Genomic DNA, 20315 nt, shown 5'->3' on the forward strand with positions numbered 1-20315 from the left:
CATGTATTCCAAGGAATTTTGTATCAAGTACTTTACAGATTAATTTGTTGGCATAACTGATGTCCAGATCAATTTGGTGGTTGTTTTTAGTTGTGAATGATATGTAATGGGTTTTATCAAAATTTAATGAGAGTAAATTGGCTTTGAACCATCTGTTTAAGGCTTCAAATACAATATTTATGTCATTTTTAAAGTTGTCAAATTTAGAGTTCTTAAATATTATACTAGTGTCATCTGCATATAGAATTGGTTTAGATTTATTGTTGATGGTTTTAGATAGATCATTTATGTAGAGAAGAAAAAGTAAGGGACCTAAAATTGATCCTTGTGGAACACCGTGCTTTATAATTCCCCAGTTTGAAAATGCATTATGACTGGAGTTTTTATTATTTATTTCAACTCTTTGATACCTGTTTTTGAGGTATGATTTGATCCATTCATTAGCTTTGCCAGTTATTCCATAGAAATTTAATTTTGATAGTAAGATATCATGATTAACACAATCGAAAGCTTTTGCTAGATCACAGAAAATATCTGAACTGGTATATCTTTAATATATTGTGGTAACTGATTTAATATACAAAGTCCAATATTATTGAAATTGTTTTTGTATAGACTCATATTACAAGGCACTATGAACAGGTCATCTTTTCTCCTTGTATTGTGTGAGTGTATTCCTGAATTGGTTATGAAAATATTCAAATTGGTTTTTATATAAACTAGAATGTCATATATACAGAGACATTGTAAAGGCAATATATGCAATGATTTGAAATATTGTTTACAACTAATAGTTGTAAACAACTCAAGGATTTGTGAATTTAGGCAGTCATATATATTAATAACTTTGCCATTGTAACAAATACGTATCACTGACTGGCTGAGTTACTTACACTGGAGGCAGGGTGAAGATTTTTTCTTTCTAGGACATATTGGTTACATTATTTCAGGAATATATAATAAATGGCAAAATTTTGGTTCAGATTAGAGTCCTTTTATTTAATTAACTGCTCTGTAAACAGGAAGACTGGGAGGTTGCCACCAGACTTCTACAGAATAATCACTGGGTCAGTGTGAGCCAAAATAATCTCGTACTTCTATTTTTATCTGTAGTTACCTGCTATGGTGATGCAGACAGATGAAAAGAGAGTGAGTTGCCCTGTCATGTTGCAAGTATATCAGTGCCAAACATTTACTTTTTGTCTGTCTTTAAGAAAATGTTCCACATCTTTATAAACAAAGTTGCATTTATGATGAACTAACTACACATACCAGGGTATTACTAACACTCATCAATGAAGAACATTATGTCACCGGTCCATGATCTACTGTAAATTTAGAATAATTAACAAAATTATGATGCATGAAATCTTGTTACTGTGTTAATCTCTGAAAATTAATTCTTAATATAAACCCCCCCCCCAAAATAATTTATACACACACACACACAAACACCCGCACGCACAAACACACACCCTTTATATTGATGTATATACATTAATTATTTTACAAAACTTTCCACTCCAGTATGTAACATACCCTGTTTATTCTCAGCGTTTGATAGTCAAGTGTTGCTAGGCTTCTGCTAGCATGAAGTTACTGTTGAATTGTTCAAATGTCTTACAGGCTGGCATAGCAGAAATCACTGTTGATTCGTATTTTGGAGGTGCTTTGGTTTGAACCTTGGCCAGAGCATCAGCAGTCATGACTGATGATTTCCTTTCTTTTCCTCAGTCTCCCAGGCAAATGCTGAGGTAGGAGCTCAATTATAGCATTACTGTCTCCACCCAAATCTTTTCCTAATCACCATTCATATGAGTATATCCATCCATTTGACTCTATATAATCCGGTAAATGAAAATTTTGTTGAATTACCTGCACGTAAATAAAACCGTTTATAACAGCACTGAAGTGATCTGGTAGTTTAAGGATAGAATGCTTGACTTCTGTGCCAAAGGTCTCAGGTTTGAGATCAGCATAGACCCAGTAGGGATTTTTTTTAATATTTTGCTCTTTTCTCACCAATGATAAGGGAGAAACATTGTCAGTGTGTGGAATAGTAGATGTCTGTAGTGGTTTGGAATCCATGTGAAGCTGCCAGCTGTCATCATCGTCATCATCATCATCATCATCGTCGTCGTCATCGTCGTTGTTGTTGTTGTCATCCTGCTGGGAGCAGCAGTGCCCAATTCATAGTTACCTCCACTTACAAAATGGTCTTCTTCAGTGTTGCTATCATAAAAACAAATGAGGAAAGTTGAATAGATCATACCTGAATGCATTAGTCATGTAACATCCCAGATGTTAGACATTATTACCATTCCACCATTGTTTTGATCTTTCAATAATGAATTTTCAAGTGATTTCAGTAAGAAAGGGAGTCAGGGTAGCTCAGTCGGTATAGTGATGACCTGGGTTTGATGGTGGGCAGTGCAAAATTCTTCTCTTCTCTACAGTGTTTAGACGGACTCTGGGGCTCACCCAGTCTCCAATCCTATAGGTACCAGGGGTTCTGTCCTTGGGGGTAAAGCAGCAGGGGCGTGAAGTTGACTGCCAACTTCATCTAGTGCCGAAGCCAAGAAAGTTGAAGATATACCTTCACTTTTCCATGTCTTCACAGCATAGTGCAGTGTTATGAAACAAAAGCGGTAATCCACTGATTTGTGATATTGCAAAAATCTGTGTTAATTCGAGTATCCCTCAGCAAAAGATGGCTGGTAATAGCAAGCGAACAAATATCAGTGTGAAAGGAATTAACATGTCAAAAGTTATTGCTCAGGAATGCAAGAAATGGGCCATTGTCATGTTTTGCATAATAATGGGGGACTCTTATCTTTACAACTTCTGTCTGACAAAACTGCAAGAATAAAAACTTCTTTTAACTTGCAAGATCACGCTGACCCAGGGACAGCATTTTATGCCTTGCTTCATATTTTGGGGCTAGAATCGCAGTCTGACGACCGCTAACGACCAACAGTCTGGACCGTCTGGACGGCCTGGACTGATGTTTGATGTTAAGAATTTTTCCTTATCCTATAGTCATCTGACAAACTCTGGATGCTCTGGATCTAAGAGATAGAACTATGTATGTACACAGTCATTTTCTGTGGCTCCCTCACTTCTTCACAAATTCGATATCTTGTAAATCACATGAGCGTAAACTACGCAGTTGCAAAATAATTATTAATTACAGTTTTGAAAGTTTCGCGTTTCGACATTATCTGCTTGTTCGACATCTGGTGGAAATTTTGTATATTACAAGTACAAAATCCGCCATGACGGCTAATTTATTGCAGTTGACGTAAAGCGCTATGACATTTTGTGATATAACAGGCAAATGGCAGATACGTTCTTTGGATTCAATACTTCATTAACAGTTAGTACAACATATATTTATCACAATGTTATTGTTTCCAAGTTATACTCGTACTCTTATTTGTTGGTGCCGGACGTGTAGCATGTAATGAGAACAATGATTTCGATGCGAAGATTTCATTCTCTACATCTGCTGTCAAAAAACTTTAAATAGGATTACGTTATTTGAAAGTCACTGCCTCTCTCCCAAGTAAATGCCAGTCACTCTTCTCGCCTTAAAATTATTAGTAGCAAAATTAACGTTCATGAAGTAAAAGTTTTTAACACTTAACCTCTATTAATTTTTTGGACAATTTTTTTGGTTTGGGGGTGTAAGGCGGAGAATTGTTCAGTTTGTATAGAGTACAGAATTCATTACAAAACGGGTGGGTAATGAGAATATGTGGTGGCTTTATTAGCGTTTCTGATGTTGAAAGAATTTATGGTCTATTCAGTGCTTTTATTTTATGATGTTTTAAATTCCTTAAAATGCATGGTTATGAGCTGACTGCAAGACTATTGTAACAGTTGTGTGATGATAACAAATGAAATGCTGTAGTTTATAAATTAAGGTTTGTATGTCATGGCAGCATTGTCTTTTAGACTGTTCTAAGTGATTAGTTACAGTCTCGTGTGCAACACTGTTCTGTAACATTTATTAACTTTAAAAGTTTAAAAGACAATCACTAAATGTTTCAATCAATGTGGTCATCATCAGGTGTTACAGTCTTCGGTGACACAACTGGTATGTTCTGTTGTTGCCTATTTTGTTAAATATATAGGTCCTTTTGATGTACACATGTGTTTGAGTTGATGGGTGGTATTCTCTCTTGTAGTGTTTTTTTGCTGCATGATGACCACATTTATCACACAGCACAAAATGCAGCAAGAGAGAATACAACCCACACACACTAAACACATGTGCATTAAGAGAACCTATATATTTAACAACAGAAGACACCATTTTCCTTGCCAAAGATTTTAACACATGATGACCCCATTGGTCGAAACACATAGTGATGGACTTTTAAACTTTTAAAGTTAATAAATGTTATAGAACATAGTGTTCCATGTGAGACTGTAACTTACAGTATAATATTATGTTATAAGTGAATAAAAGTTCCACACATCCACTATAGCAACTTCAGGCAATTTGATGATTGGGCATGTTCAAAGATTATGACAGGAAATCATGACTGCTTCCGATTGCAATCATTATATGACACATATTTTATTCGTTTTCTTTGAATAGACATTTCTCAAAAGCGTGATACATCCTTATACATTAATTTCATGTAGTTGGCGTTATGTTCTCAGGAGAGAGAATAACCAGTGTATCTGGGAGGTCTTGTGACCGGCCAATTCGATCAAGGTTTTCCGTGGTTTTCCTTGGTCCCAGAGCAAATGCTGAGTTGGTACCCAAATTCCACGTTGCACTGCATGCTTCACATGCAGCCCCCCCAATAGTAACATTATTATACCATAACTACACAAGAATGACATGTCTTATATCATGTATAATGATCCATGGATACGAAATAAATGAAATGAAATGAAATAAGATATTAATCTTAAGTTCAAAAGCCAGTTATTAGTGTCTTTAGTTGCACATTTCCCACAAGAAATATGATATATTGTCATATGTTAGGCAGTTAAGATTTGGAAGGAAATGATTATAACTTGACTGAGATACTGTTCAAGCATTTGCTTAGAGGGGATGGAGGGAAATAATGAAATAGTCAAGATAACATGTGTCCCAGTTGAGATTTGAACCAAGAACCTACTAAATATTAGTCGTCAGCATTACTGCTGCACCAGCCTGCTTGGTTTGAAGTGGAATGATATGATAGTCTCTTTTTGCCTTACCAGTACACACGTGGATGATGAAGCCATCATCTAAAGCTTCCCACCTTTGTTATAAGCCCCAGAGAAATAATGTCGCAGTGAAGTGTCTCTGGAGGTTACAGGTTCCATAACCAAAAATCATGGAGGGACTGAAGTGGCCTTAATAGCACCTTCATCCTTCTTCTGCTGTTAAGTGATGGGATCTAGTGGTATTCTATAGTCCCCAAATTAAAAGACTTACATCACTTGCAAGATAGACAATTTTTATTAATGTATCATTGCTGGAGGATTTTAAATTAATTTGAACAAGCTTGAAAAGAGTGTACTCCATAATGTAGTATATACAGTTCTCACTTGTGTTTGCAGTTTATTAAGCTTATCTATGGGTAATTTAACAACAGCATTTCAGCAAAACACAAAATATATTGGATGATGATGATGATGATGATTTTATTTAACATTAATCACAGTTACAAATTGTAACTCTCGAACAAGTCACATACATATACAACTTTTCCAGTCTAATTGGCCTCCTGCCCAATGAATTGAACATCATCATATATCACATAACATAACATTCAATTACAATTAAAATCACACTCTTGGAATAATTAAAATATATTAGGTACAATTAAATTTACGACTACCTTCCATTATAAAAAACAAGGTCATCTTACTATATATATATCTTAATTGCCACCATCATATTCTTACACTTAAAACCTATTATATCAAAATAATCCACAAAAATAAAATTCAATTTAGATAACGATTAAATCATTTGGAGTGCAGTCTCTTTTAAGACTTCCATTCCCTTCATAGGCTGAATCATATTAAAAACTTCATCTAATTACTAGTCATTTTATTTATACTTAAATCTATTTATCATGGAGAATATTATTCATTTAACTGTCCTTCTGAGAGAAACTCATGCAAATTATGCAATGGGTGTTCCAGCAAATATCTTTTGAGTCTATGTGCGAATTCTCTATGTGCTTTTACCATTCATAGTTCCAGAGGCAGTCTGTTATAAAGCTTAATAGCCATATTTGTAATACCCTTCTCATATGTTAAGGTATTGTAACTTTGCAGGTGAAGGTCTTCTTTCTTTCTGATGTCATACTTATGAAGGTCAGAGTTTTTTTGTGGTGTAAATGTTATATTTCTTGAAATAACGTAACACCTCTAAAATATACAAAGATGTTAGCTCTAAAATTTTTAATTCTCTAAATATAGGTCTACATGATGTTGTTTTTGTTACCCCTTTCATTATTTGAAGAACCCTTTTTTACAAAATCAGAATTTTTTTACTTTCACTTTCTCTCCCCCCCCCAAATATCAAACCATAACTTATCTGAGATTGGAATTTAGCAAAGTACACATTCCTAAGGACATATGGGCTTACTTCGCCTTTCAAAGCTTTAATAATGTAACACACCTTACTACCTAACTGAGCTTTGTACAGACCGTCTGAATATGAATGTTCCATTTTAATTTGTGGGTTAAATTAATACCAAGAAACCTAAACTGTGCTATATAATTAATTATTATATTTTTAAAGGTAATTACTGCCTCAATGCTGTCTTGTAGTTTATTCATATGGAAATACATTGCTGTAGTCTTCTCATTATTTATTACCATATTATTCATTGAAAACCAAGATTCGATAAAGTGGGCAAAGTTCATTTTTTAGCTTTATAATAATGCTTAGTGCTGAATTACAACAAGAATGTTATGTGGGAGACAAGGAAAAGTCCATTTATGGCTTAAGGTGTTAGTAAGCTTTGCAGTAAGCCAGTATGGCTAGAAATCAGAATCGCTACCTAATATGTACAGATTTCTGGTGTACAATTTAATGAAAGATTGGTTATTGGAGGTAAGGTGTACATGGAACTTATTCTGACACTAAGGGAGGAACATAGACTGAGGGTGTTTGAGAACAGGGTGTTGAGGAGAACATTGGGACTGAAGAGAGATGAAATGACAGGAGGTTGGAGAAAACTGCATAATGAGGAGCTTCGTAACTTGTACTCTTCTCCAAGTATAATTAGAATGATCAAGTCAAGGAGGATGAGGTGGGCAGGGCATGTAGCATGAATGGCAGAGACGAAGAATGCATATAGGATATTGGGGGGAAAGCCAGAAGGAAAGAGACCACTGGGAAGATCATGGCATAGGTGGGTGAACAATATTAAATTGGATCTTAGAGAGATAGGATGGGATGGTATGGATTGGATTTGTCTGGCTCAGGATAGGGACCAGTGGAGGGCTCTTGTGAACACTGTAATGAACCTTCAGGTTCCACATAATGCTGGGAATTTCTTGAGTAGCTGCAAAATCGGCAGCTCCTCCAGAAGGGCTCAGCTCCATAAGTAAGTAAGGTGTGCATGAAAGGTTCATCTATGAGCTTATATGCTTTGTAATCAGTCAAGATGGCAAAATGTAAAAGTTATTCATTAATGTCATATATGTTTTATATCACATTTTACCAGATTTCATTAACAATTTATGATATACATGAAAAAGTTCATGATGTAAGATTTGAAGCTTTCACGTTGAATAAATGTGCTGTGGGAGCCTACCACACAGCTAACCAATCAGCGCTGACATCATCAACGCCCATTGGTTTGGGCATGGCTAGTGACAGCGAATAAAGATGCAGACCTCCGATGCGCTAGTCAGTCAGCCGGAGCTGCTCTTCCCTCGAGACAGCTCATGTGGCATGCACACAGCAACAGCGAGACTCCCGCCAGCAACGCCGTCAGCTGACTCCACTAGCAGTTGCCTAGACCCATTGGGAAGTGGGCGCTGCTGAGGTCCACACTGACTGGCTAGCTTTGTGACGGGCTGCCATAGTGCTAAATTGTCTCGGGCAACCAGCATAGCAAAGACTTTTTTGCACAATGATAGAATGCATTATTCTGCATGTTTCATAATATAAGATTCTCGTAAAATTGACATGAGGGATATACACTTAACCTCTCTTTTTTTTTTTATTGCTAGTGGGGTGGGACTAAGTCCCTTGTACTGTGGCCACTTCTGGCTTATTGTACCAGCCCCAGATGATAGGTGAGGGTGATTTTGGAGCAATTGGTGGAATGAAGATTGGCAGGGGAAACCGAAGTACTCGGAGAAAACCTGCCCCAGCGCCACTTTGTCCACCACAAATCCCACTTGACCAGACCCGGGATCGAACCCAGGCCACCGCGGTGGAAAGTCAGCGACTAACCGCTTGAGCTATGGTGTGGCCCTTAACCTTACTGCTATGTATATCAGTTTGTCTCTCACAACACATTTTTAATATTTTAATGCCTGATGATGAACATATATGGTCAAAACATGTAATGAGTATGCTTAGTCAATGAATGCTGATTTTGTCGATAACTCTAGTGTCTTCAGTTGTTTATTCATAAGTTGTGAGAGGCGGGCTGATATTCATAGCAGTGAGTTATACAATGCAACATTGTTAAGTTAATGTTTTATCATATTTTTCCATTAAGAAATAAATAATTTTTATTCTCACATAATGAAATACTAATAGAATTCAAAGATAAATCACAAGATTGTGAAATATTTCCTCACTATCATTGTAGTGGTCATAAACCATGCTTCTTCTTGAGATGCCTGGCTCCAGTCTTGGGAGGAACTGGTTGTGCTGATAGTTACTATGATTTTCCTTGTTTTCTTCTGTTACCTTTTTTATTATTTTTGTTTTTTGTATTTATTTATAAATATCATTGTGATGTCTTGCAGAAAATGGTATGGTGTTTTACTGCTTATAGGGATCTCTTGAGGATGAACTTCATGATGAGCCAGGCCAAGGCTTGGATGAGGAAGAAGAAGAAGTGTATGATGCACTGAATGATGAAACATTTGGCACTGATGCTTTTGGTAGGTTGCAGTAAGTTTTTACTCCACTGTTCTTACTTTCACATAGTGGAGAGAAAGTATGTATTCTTTAGTCTTCTGAGCTAATGACACCATGTAACCTGGCAGGTGGTCAGCATCATTTCAGAACAATCTGTGCTTCTATCTTGTACTCTGTCTTAGGCCTCTTCTGACTGCTAACGTTTCTTCCAGCACCATTGAAGTGGTTATTGTGCTGAGACTTAGGCATGAGGTAATATCCTTTTTTACTATAGAAGAAGTGAAGCAGTGATGACAAAGTTAAAAATGTTCTTGATAACATATTTTGCACTACTATCAGAGAAATTGCAGAAGAATTACAAATGATTACCCAGAAGAAAAAGATGCTTGTAAGAGACCAGAATAAATGAAAAGATTCAGTTTTGACTGTTTCAGGCTAGCTGGGTCTGAAGGTGAATTTATGTTAATTTAAGCCTCCATTTGATTTTCTCCAAAGAACAGTTGTGCTTTAATATAAACTGCAACTGTGCTGGGTAGTACTGGTTAAGTGAAGTACTGTTGGAAATGTGTACAGTCCAAAGAAACAAAATGGCAGGGTTTTCAGAAGCTGACAACATAAAGTTTGTAGAATGATACTTTCCCTGTGAATGTTTATGGAATATGACATCTGTATATACAGAAACAGTTATGCAGAGATGTAATGAATTAAGTGAGAAAAGTTATTTGGTTGTGTCAGAAGATGTTGGTAATAAAATTAAGAGCATATGGTTAACATATTATTGTATAAATTATTTCATTTCCTGCACTGAGCACATTAAGAAATGTTGTGTCCAAGTTGGCTCCATTGGTGCTGTTTCTTACACCTTCACTGTGATCCTGCATATTTTCCCAGGTGAAATAAACCGCTTGATCAATTTTACATGTTGCCAAGTAATCACATGTAACTGGAATACCAGTAAGTTGAACATGAGCTCAAATTTATCTAAACTTGCAGTAATACTGGCAAGAATGAGGACAGTGACCCGAGCTCAAATTTATCTAAACTTGCAGTAATATTGGCAAGAATGAGGACAGTGACCCACATGCTACATTTTGAAGTTAAGAACAAACACTGTGAATGGTACCTTGAAGTTTCCAGTTTTTGTTTTTAACTTTGCAAGTTTACTCACTCAATTTCTGTATGAAATTACATTTGATGATTCCCATTAGCCATTGTCATACAGGAATACAGGATTTAAATCTTGCGAATGGTGGCTGGGTTTTAACTTTGTAGTTTGTGAGGTAATGGTATTTATATTGAAAAAATTACACAGCTTTGGAACTCTTCCTGCCAAAATATTCTATGTAGCCCGTGTGCTGACTTTATTCTTCAACAGTGACGGGTCTTTCACCTTTCTCATGTTCATCACAGAGGCTGCAAAAGTTATCTATTGCTCTCATACTGGTTTCTGCTTGTTCATAAATGTGTACAAACTTCTGTTATCTATCGTAATTATTACTGTCAAGTTACCTCTCTCCCTAGCATGTATGGACCCCATTTCACTTTTAGAACTGGATTGTCAGTTGGTCTGCATGTCACAATATTAATTGTAGCATGATCTACTTATATCTCAGCTTGCACTCCCATTAGTATTGTTATCTACTGCTACAGTGTCTTCATTAAGCTCACTTCCACTGACAAATGAACTCCTGTTCAATATCTGTTTCTATTCCTCAAAATTTATGCCAAAGAGAAAATTGTATCCTAGGATTAATGCATTTCATACATCATGTTTGCCTGCTGGCATAAAAAGACCAGACCATAACTTCTGATGGTAGGGTAATACTCCCCATTACTGCTTCCAATACCTCAACTACAGATACAGATTCAAGCTGATTGGTATATGTTATTTTATTTCAGCAGACTGCAGTGGTCAGTTTCTGTGTTCAAAACTCCTAAGGGTGGTTTTTGTGGATTCTCACTCCCATCACCCACCCCCACAACTACAGATACTTTGTAATATATCATGAAACAGACATGTCACGATCTTATCCCACTCAAGAAACAGGTCAATCCACCCAAAGAAAACACCAAATTAGTGGCCTTCCTGTCCATAATACATCCAGCCACATCAGCAAGGTGTTATTCAAGTACGTATCATAACTGAGAAGAGTCACCATCTTTGTTCATCTCAGGATGATCAGAGCCTGAAATCACTGGGTGTATGTAACATCCCATGTGAGTGTGGGAAGGTATACCGTATTTACGCATGTATAGGCTGCACATTTTTTGCCAAAAATTCAAGAGGAAAACTGGGGTGCGGCTTATATTCGAAATATTCGAAATCACACTTCATTTAAAAAAAAATTATATTCATAATTAGTAATACAGGGTGTATTACGCACGTATCACAAAAGTTTATTTTCAAGTTCTGGAAATTTAGCTTTCTTTCCGCGGAAAGATTGTCGATTTTGTGACGTTTTTTCAAGGGCATCTTTCGTTAGTATCCATCTTCGCACATTTTTTTTGTCAACGTCGAATTTTCTCCCTGCTGCTCGATTTCCGTGTTCTTGTGCGTAACGCACCACTTGAAGTTTAAATTTAGACGTATAACCTGCTCTTACTCGACCCATGTTTCACTCAGAAGTAACCAGGCAAGTCAAGTAAAGGTGAAAAGGTTATAACTCTCCCCCACAATGCCTTTGTTCCGAGCGGTGCCGTTATTTTCGCTAGTTGCAAACTTAGGAATGTTAAACGTTGCCAAATTTCAGAATAATTTCTACTCCTGAAATAATATTCCAAGAAAATTATTTTTTCCATAATTTCTGTCTGAAAATTGTGCTGCGGCCTATACATGTGTAAATACGGTATATTGGAAAAAGTTGTCATTCCTTTGGAAGGAGAATTATTGAATACAACTTAACATCTGACCTATTAACCAAAGAGACTGACTGTGACAGAAAACAACACTGATCTCACTCATCATATCCTGTTGAACAACACCAACAAACATCCTAACCAGGAAGTCCAGCTGCAGGTGTACTGGGTCATAAAGGAAGCATTAAAGACTGAGCTCCACCCAAACAACATGAACAGGGAGGGCAGATTCTCAGTGAACAGCTCATTTAAACTCCTTATGTACTTCCTGAAAGAAAGAATGAAATTTCTCCTCAGGGATTACATGCATCGTGTGTTCCCAGTTCTCAGGGTTTCTGCGAGGAAAGCATACAGCCGTTGAAAAGGCTACCACTTCTCACAATTCCATTTTTTTCTCTTGAAAACATTATTGTATCCCTGACAAGACTATTCATTCTCAGTATTCCATTTTCCACATGTGAAGAAAAAAATAGTGCACCCATCAGGTCTGCTTTCAAGTGCACCTTTCCCATTGGCCTGGATTGGGCTTGTGTCCTTCTCATGGGTCTGAGTGACCACCCACAGTTCTCAAAGAAGGTGGCCACTCAAACCTGAGGGAATGGAATCCTCCCATGGGTCTGATAACCACCTTTATTGCAACCTGCCTGTATAATGCTCACCTCCCCCTGTGAGTCTCATTGACCACCTTCCATGCTTTAAAGTTTTCCCACTGTAGGCATCCATCAGACAAACTGAATGGGAATTTCACCAGCCATGTTTAACCTTTCAAAGGTAGAAGTAACTAATGCAATGTTTGTTGTCATGATTTTTGTGTGTGGTTGGAAATATGGTAGTAATTTACTAACAAAGGGCACAAAAAATTCAGGGTGCCTTGTCACCAAGTTATTCTGTATTCCCCTATGAACTGTTTTAGGAGTTGTGGCTTGTAGTTCTAATTCCATCATGTAGATTACAGTTCTAGTTGTTGCAGAAACAGGAAGCCTTTCTGTTCAAAATGCACCATTATTTGGCAGGAAAGCATGAACTGGTAGTGATTTTAATTCAGTCAGAGCCCGGTTAGAGTTTACTTTTTCATGGCATTGACTGTGAAGAGTATTATCTTATGGGATGCGACATCATGTAATCTGGTAGACATTTGCAAACGTTTCAGAGGCACAGATGGCCTCCATCTTTAGGGTTGAAGAGTAAGCCCTGCACACAGCAGCTTCTTGCTGCTTTCTTAGCTTACACTTCAGCTCTGAAAATGGATGCAGTGCTTTCCTCTGAAATGCTGGTAGACTTCTACAAGACCACATAGTGTCATGTTCCAGAAGATAGCATTCTTTCAGAGATAATGGGTTTTTGGACTTTGTCCATCATCCAGATTCTAAATAACTAAGTAAAAAACACAGAGTTTTGGAAACTGGATCTGTTTCCATCCTCAGGTGAGGGAAGACACTCTGTTGTGTCCCTTAGAAAGAGCTAACCTCAATCACTGGGCAACCGATGTAACAAAACACTAAGGCTATAAACACCTGAGACCAGTGATTGAGGCTAGCTCTTTCTAAGGGACCCAACAGAGTAGGTGTCTTCCCTCACCTGAGGATGGAAACAGATCCAGTTTCCGAAATGTTCTGTTTTTTACTTAGTTATTTAAAATCCAGATGATGGACAAAGTCCGAAAACTCAGTATCTCTGTGTGTTATACACCATCATCAGAACCCTATAGTATAGCATTCTATGGTCGCAGCCAGTTAACATGTGTGACAGAGGCTGAAGTGGGTTAATTTGAACATCTTGTTCTTAACACTTACTGAATTCTTGGAACAAATAAATTAATTGATTGATTGATTAATTGGTTGAATATATTTTGACTTTGTCAAGGAGCCAGATGTTATTCAGTTTTATTCTGTGTCAAAGTATCATGAATAATATTGATTTAAAGACAAAACTACTCAAAGAAATTTTTTATAATGTGACCTTTGTGTAAGAAAATGTGTATTTTATAACTGACTAAAAGTAGTAGTTGAAACTTTCTTTATTTCTATTCTAGATCCTGATTTCTTGAATCATTGTCAGAATCACCAAATGAAGTTGATAACAGCCAGACCTGTGGTTGGAAATTCCATTGACACCTGGCTTAAGATTTATTCATGTAGTTTATGTCACAGTTCTGTCATTTGAATAATACTCAGATACAGGTAGATAACAGGTTAGGCAGCATGAAAGAAAACTGTCACAAAAATATCAATATTTCTGTATGGTTGCGGAAGTGTTCCTCCTAGGCAAAAGCTGTTGGCCTGCAAGGGTAATCTGATAATTTTCTAGCAGGGTCTGGAAGTATTAATATTCCAGACATGAGAAAAACCAGTTTTATTTACATGAAGCAGTATTAACTTGTCTTCAAATTTCGTTATGACAGAAGGTGACTGGGAAGAGGACCATGAGAAACTTGCAGAGATAACTGAACAGTCGCGCATTTGTCGCAGCAGTTATAACAATGACAGCCATACTGAGTCAGATGATCATGCAGACCTGGATCTGGAAGCCAGCATTTCACAGCTTATGTTGGAAGACTGTGATGATCCAATCTTGGAGAATGGGGAGGCTACTAAACCCCAACCCCTTGTAAGAAACATATTCTGTTTTATTAAGCTCTTAACGAAAACAGTTTTTGCCATTTGCTGCATTAGTCAGTATTCATCTCACTGTTAGCACTGAATATTATAGTATTTCACCTCTAGGTGAATACAAACATATTTATTTGTAACACTTACAGTTTGTATTTAAATTATTCATTTCTTTTGTTTAATTTTCTTCATAATTTCTCAGAAAAAGGAAGTCAATATTGTGTGTGCATGCAAGCATTTTTATGCAAGTGTGTGTGTGTGTGTGCATGCGTGATGCTTCAGTAAGCGTGTCAGAATTTCTTACCCTAGTGCCAGATGAGTTTTGATGTGGGGGGATTTAATTGCCAGTCTGCAGCATGATGTCAGAGTAGTATTTAGGAGTATTTAAATTTTACTCCCAGAACAGTAAATATGATATGTGTTTTTAACTGAAATAACTTCTATGGTTTTTCTGCAGTTGGAATAAAGTATGGGGTACTACTAGTTCCCTATAGGCCCTAGATAATATGTATACAGTTTACATTACCCCAGCAATGTTTCTTTGTGTCGTAGACCTCAGAACACCCATCTTTGCACAGAGAAATGTCGCAACCCTTATGGTAGTTCACAACAATAACAGTCTGAGAACTTTCTGATACCTCCTTGTATTCAATTACCCTAACCAGTTTTCTAATAGAAGTTAGCACCATAGAGGTTTAATAAAACGTGTATTTCAGACTTCACAACATTTCCCTTCTGGAGGCACTGGTGTTGATCTGATTGGATCTCCCAGTTACAGCAGTTCAGCTCCATCCGGCTACTCAGTGTGGGGAGTTGGCAAACACGATGTCCAACACCAGACATCCAGAACACAACCAGTATTATCTGGTGTGAAGGTTAGTGTGATTTTGTAACTAGCTTTCATGATATCAGAAAGTTGTTCTTGATTCATCTAATGTAGGATAGGGATTAGTATCAGGCTCTTGTGAACATAATAATTAATCTTTGGGTTCCATGGAAGGCATTTAATTTCTTGACCAGCCGAATGACTGTTAGCTTCTGAAGAAGGAATGTCTTCCTTGGTGTTAGCAGTGGACCACTCTTAACCTTCTAAGAAATGGCATTTAAATTCCTAGCATACCAGCTGATGGCTTAGGGTTTTTCTAAGCACACTTAAAAATGTCCAAAATGCAGTGTTTCAAAAAATGAATTGAGTTTATTGCATTTTTAAAATTTAAGCTCCAAATAAAAACTGGGCTGTTAAGAATTATTGCCTACATCTATATTCAAAGTTCTGAAATAAACAGTCTGTATATATGCACTTAGTTTATGTGTCTTTCCGAATAAGTTTCGTTATACTCACATGTTCACTACAGTGTGATTTTATATTTAGATCTGAAAAGTTTTTGAAACTTTTGATGATAACTCTACATTTCAAAGCCATGAATTATGATTATATTGTAATTCATAGCTATGAAATGTGCTACTATAAAGCCAAACAAATAACCATAAGTATAAATGGCCTTGCTATACAGTGGTTTCTAAGAATGTAAAGAGTGGACAAATCATATGGTCAACTTCTGTTGTGAGACCTGGCCGTTGGGGTTTGATGCGACTGGAAACAAACATTGTCAATTCAGTCTATTTAAATCTCTTTAATGTGCATGGATTTGGAGTTCCATATTTCTGATTACACCAGAAGGACATGATAGGATGTATTTCAGAAGACAATGATTTGGCAAAGATGGGATTGAATGTTTGACAGCAAATCAAGGCATCTGAAGAAAACTCTCACAAAACAGACAAGGAGGAAGATTATATGATAGATAAAGCTCGACATCCACCCCACCAAGGAGTATGCAAGTGAGGGCAACCAGTGAACCACTAAGATAGGAGTGTCTGTGACAACACACATGACAGGTCTGATGATGAGTTTCTTCCATCCCCACTTGCACCTCCAAGTGGCGCCAAAGTGGGGAGATGAACAGCAATATCCATCAGTATACTGGTGATAATGTCACATCCCATATAAATTAAGACATGACACTGTACATAGTTTTTATGGCATGTTTTGCTTAGCAATGACGAGTAAACAGCGGTTGCTAGGCAAAGCCTACAACAATACTGACAGTGACATGTTTTCTATATGTCCGACTAGGCTACATAAGAAGATACACTGAGTTACAGTTACAGTTCACTATTGTTATTATCCATCTGTGTATACTGTGCAGCTGCAATGAACTGTCCTATAGGACAGTTCAACTACTGGTTGTCTCTTCATACGACAGTCCACATTGGTGACCCCAACATGATTGGAAGCGCATGTGGTGAAGATCATCAACGACTCCCACATTGGTGCATCCTGGCACAGCATGGACACCGCAGACAACTCGCAAGCAGCAGCATCACTTCTCGCAAGGGGGGGGGAGTGATGTGGGAACATCTCACATATTATCACGCATTTCTGCAACGCTTGCTATTCAGCTCACTTTTCACCATCACGCGCGCTAACCAATCACATTGCTTCAAACGTTCACATTTATACAGCGCTTGCGGCTAGCCCGCATCTACATCATTACGTGCGCTAGCCAATCAGCGCTCAGCAAATTTTCGCTCCGCCATCGAGCATCGTATAAAAGGAGTAATTCCAACCTGGCATCTTCCGTGTACGATCAATCTTCACTCAAGCAACATCCACTTCGTCGCCAGCTCTTGGTCTTTGGGAGTGTTCGGCTCTGCTCTGCGCCAGCGGTCATGTCCGACTCACTGGGTGTCTGGCGTAGCTACCACCTCATCACTCCTACGACCGCGCTTGGCAACATTAGTCAACACACTGCAGCTTCTGCCTCTCCACTCCAGCGCTCGGTCTTCGGAAGCTTTGGCTCTGCGCTGCGCCAAGAATGGCTGTCTGGCAGTCTCACACCCAACTCACTGGGCAGCTCAGCTGCCTCGGACTCACCGGCGGTCATGCCCGATGCACTGGGCAACTGGCATAGCTACCGCCTCACCACTCCAGCAACCGCACTGCGCAAGCAAACCTTTTCCTGATCGCTTCAACAGCTGAGCAACCATCTCNNNNGGGGGGGGGGGGGGTTGGTGCCTTAAATAAAGTCAGAACTGCTTCTTAACATGTTCTTTCCAGTTCAGTATTTACTAATTATCCTGTCGTTCAGCACCGTGTAATCTTAGCAGTTGAAAATGCCATTAAATATGCTGATATTAAATAAATATCTTTACTCGAATGAACAAGATGTCATCTGCAACTGTAAAACAAATCTAGTTATTCCAGATGATGATTGCTCTCTACTTTTGTATGAGTACACAGAAAATTTCAGTTTTCAGTTACAATAAACACAGAACTGTTGTTCATATTTTACTAAATAATGCTTGGAACATAAATCCTGATGCAACTATGATTTAATGCCTGTTCTAACTGAACATGTTTTTATTGATGGCTATAAATATATCCATGTAACTGATAAGGAAATCAGTTCATATATATTTCATATACTTATGAAAGAATAATGTGTTATAATGTAGTAATCAAAGCAGTATATGTTTTGCCACATGAGACAGGCTTGCACTTGTTCAGAATAGCAACAAAGGAATTGATTTGTCACATAATGTGTAAGGAAGGGATGAAGAAATTTTTTTTAATTACACAGTTGTCTGCCTATCTTTTATCTGTGCCCAAAGGCCAGAAATTTTGCAGCCATTAATCCAGAACTATACTGCCAAACAATAAGTTATGCATTCTTTTTGAATGATTGAGATATAACTTAAGCTATGAATAATACAGTTAATCTGAACTTCAAACTTTGCCCTGTTTTTATTCACTTATATAATAGTATCTCTGGTCTAGAAAACTGAGATAAACGGCCTTAGGGAACCGTTGCGCTGACCACATGACACCCTCTATCTGCTAAAGTTGGCACTAACTTCGCCAACAAGCAACGGTTGCTCAGTTGGTATAGTTCACTTGTGGACTACAGGCCACGGAGTTTTTTATATAGTAATATCTCAAGAAGCACTGCTCCTTTGAAGCTTGGATGATAGTACAGTCACTGCATATAAAATTAAGGTGTGTCTGGCTTTATTATCACTTGAGCGATCTAGGAAATCTCATGAGACACAAATAATGTCTGTAAAGATCAGCTGATTCTGTTGAAGTAGTTCATATGACAAAATATAATCGAGTTGTACGGGTTTTGTATAGAGTGTTGTTTAATTTGATTAATATTGACTGGAATGGTCATGCAAATATATTGTTGTCTGAATGCAAAATGTTGAGAGATCTCACAGAACAGTGTGACTGGTACATTTCTTTTTTGGCTTGGAAACCAATAGAATGTGTTAACGTGTTAATGATGCATTTTAAATTTCACAGAAAATGGTCACTCTGGTTGTCCTTTTGTTCTTTCTAGAAAACTTTAGTGTCTTCAATAAAAATTATTGAAGCTGAACTATGACAGCTTAAAATTTTGCCAAATTGCAGTTTGTGGTCACTTTGAAATTGAACAGCCACAAACCTGTAGTTTTAAACATGTTCAACAGATTGCTTTATTGATTACCAGAATGTTTGCACAGTTGAGGAGTTGGAGAGAGATCTAATCTCACAGCGAAATATAGTTCCCATAGCACCTCCACCTGGTCTCAGTAAACCTTCATCAGTTGTTCGACTGGAGGACATTGAACGGGATCTTACAACTTCCAAACCAGGTGTGGGTACAACTTCAAGTTTTCCGGTTGTCACACTTGGTTTAGGCCAAGGACAGCATCAACCCAGCCGTTTCACACCTCAGGTGAGACAACCAAATATTTGAGTTTCAAAAATTTTAATTTATCTCAGTTTGTTAAAACAGTGGTGCGTTGAATTTGAAATTATGTTTATTTAAAGTAACTATCTTAACAAGTAATGGCTCAGCAACACCAGTATATAAAACCCACCATTGAGTATGATTGTGTGCAATTTAATTTCAGTTTGCATACCCACAATCTGTTTCCTTATGATCCATTTATGTCTCAGGTTTTTAAGTGTCTGCTTTGCAAGAAGTTTCATGATCATTTGCGAGGGCTGGGAAAGGTGGGTTGTATAGGGCAATAATCCACATCCCCTTCCTCTCCACCTTCTCTATCCTTGTTGATCGCTACTTGGGATTGTCACTGGTTAAGGTTTACAGTATAAGTAAATAACTTAGTGACACACTTGTAATAGAAGTCAGTGAGCATGTAATCAGTAATTAAAAGTACAAATAGTAATAAGGCCAAAACATACTCAATGAACCCCTAAGTTTACACTGGTAAGCACTGATCTTGATATGGTCCCAGTCCAGCTGCATAACTGCAACAGATAATAGAACAAAGGCCAAATAAAAAAGATAGTTCAATGAAGCAAGAAATACTCCTAAATAGAGAAATTACCAGTCCATGAGCCATGTTACGAATAAGGTTCCTATGTTCCCCTGTGCACATGGAAATCGTGAACGCTGAACTGGGATTGCTTAGCTCACATTGAACCTTCTATTTTGCTGTATGACTGTATGACTATATAAGCCATATGAACTGGATATAATATGTGAACATGTGAATTTGATGCATCGTGATTTACTTATGTTCATCATTTTAATTTCTCTAAAAATCATTGAATATATTATTAAAAATAACAAAATAAAAGTAAGTTTACTCTGAAGAAAAAACATAAATTGTGAACACCTGAAAACAAAGTGTTGAGGAAAATTGTTGTACCCAAAATTATTACATATTGTAACGTGTTTGGCGTTACTGATCCCACTTCTGACACCAGT

General features: G+C 37.4%; 1 protein-coding gene across 1 annotated transcript; it reads left to right on the forward strand.

Moving 5' to 3' along the window:
• Nucleotides 1-3250: 3250 nt before the first annotated feature.
• On the forward strand, nt 3251-19313 carry LOC111872204 (the record flags this gene model as incomplete). Its single annotated transcript, XM_023865852.2, is given in 5 exon segments — nt 3251-3376; nt 8982-9090; nt 14325-14530; nt 15249-15407; nt 19086-19313. Coding segments are annotated over 5 exon segments (741 nt in total), but the record flags the coding sequence as incomplete, so codon positions are not given.
• Nucleotides 19314-20315: the final 1002 nt, after the last annotated feature.

Source organism: Cryptotermes secundus, unplaced genomic scaffold, assembly GCF_002891405.2.
Source record: "Cryptotermes secundus unplaced genomic scaffold, Csec_1.0 scaffold677, whole genome shotgun sequence".
NCBI lineage: Eukaryota > Metazoa > Arthropoda > Insecta > Blattodea > Kalotermitidae > Cryptotermes > Cryptotermes secundus.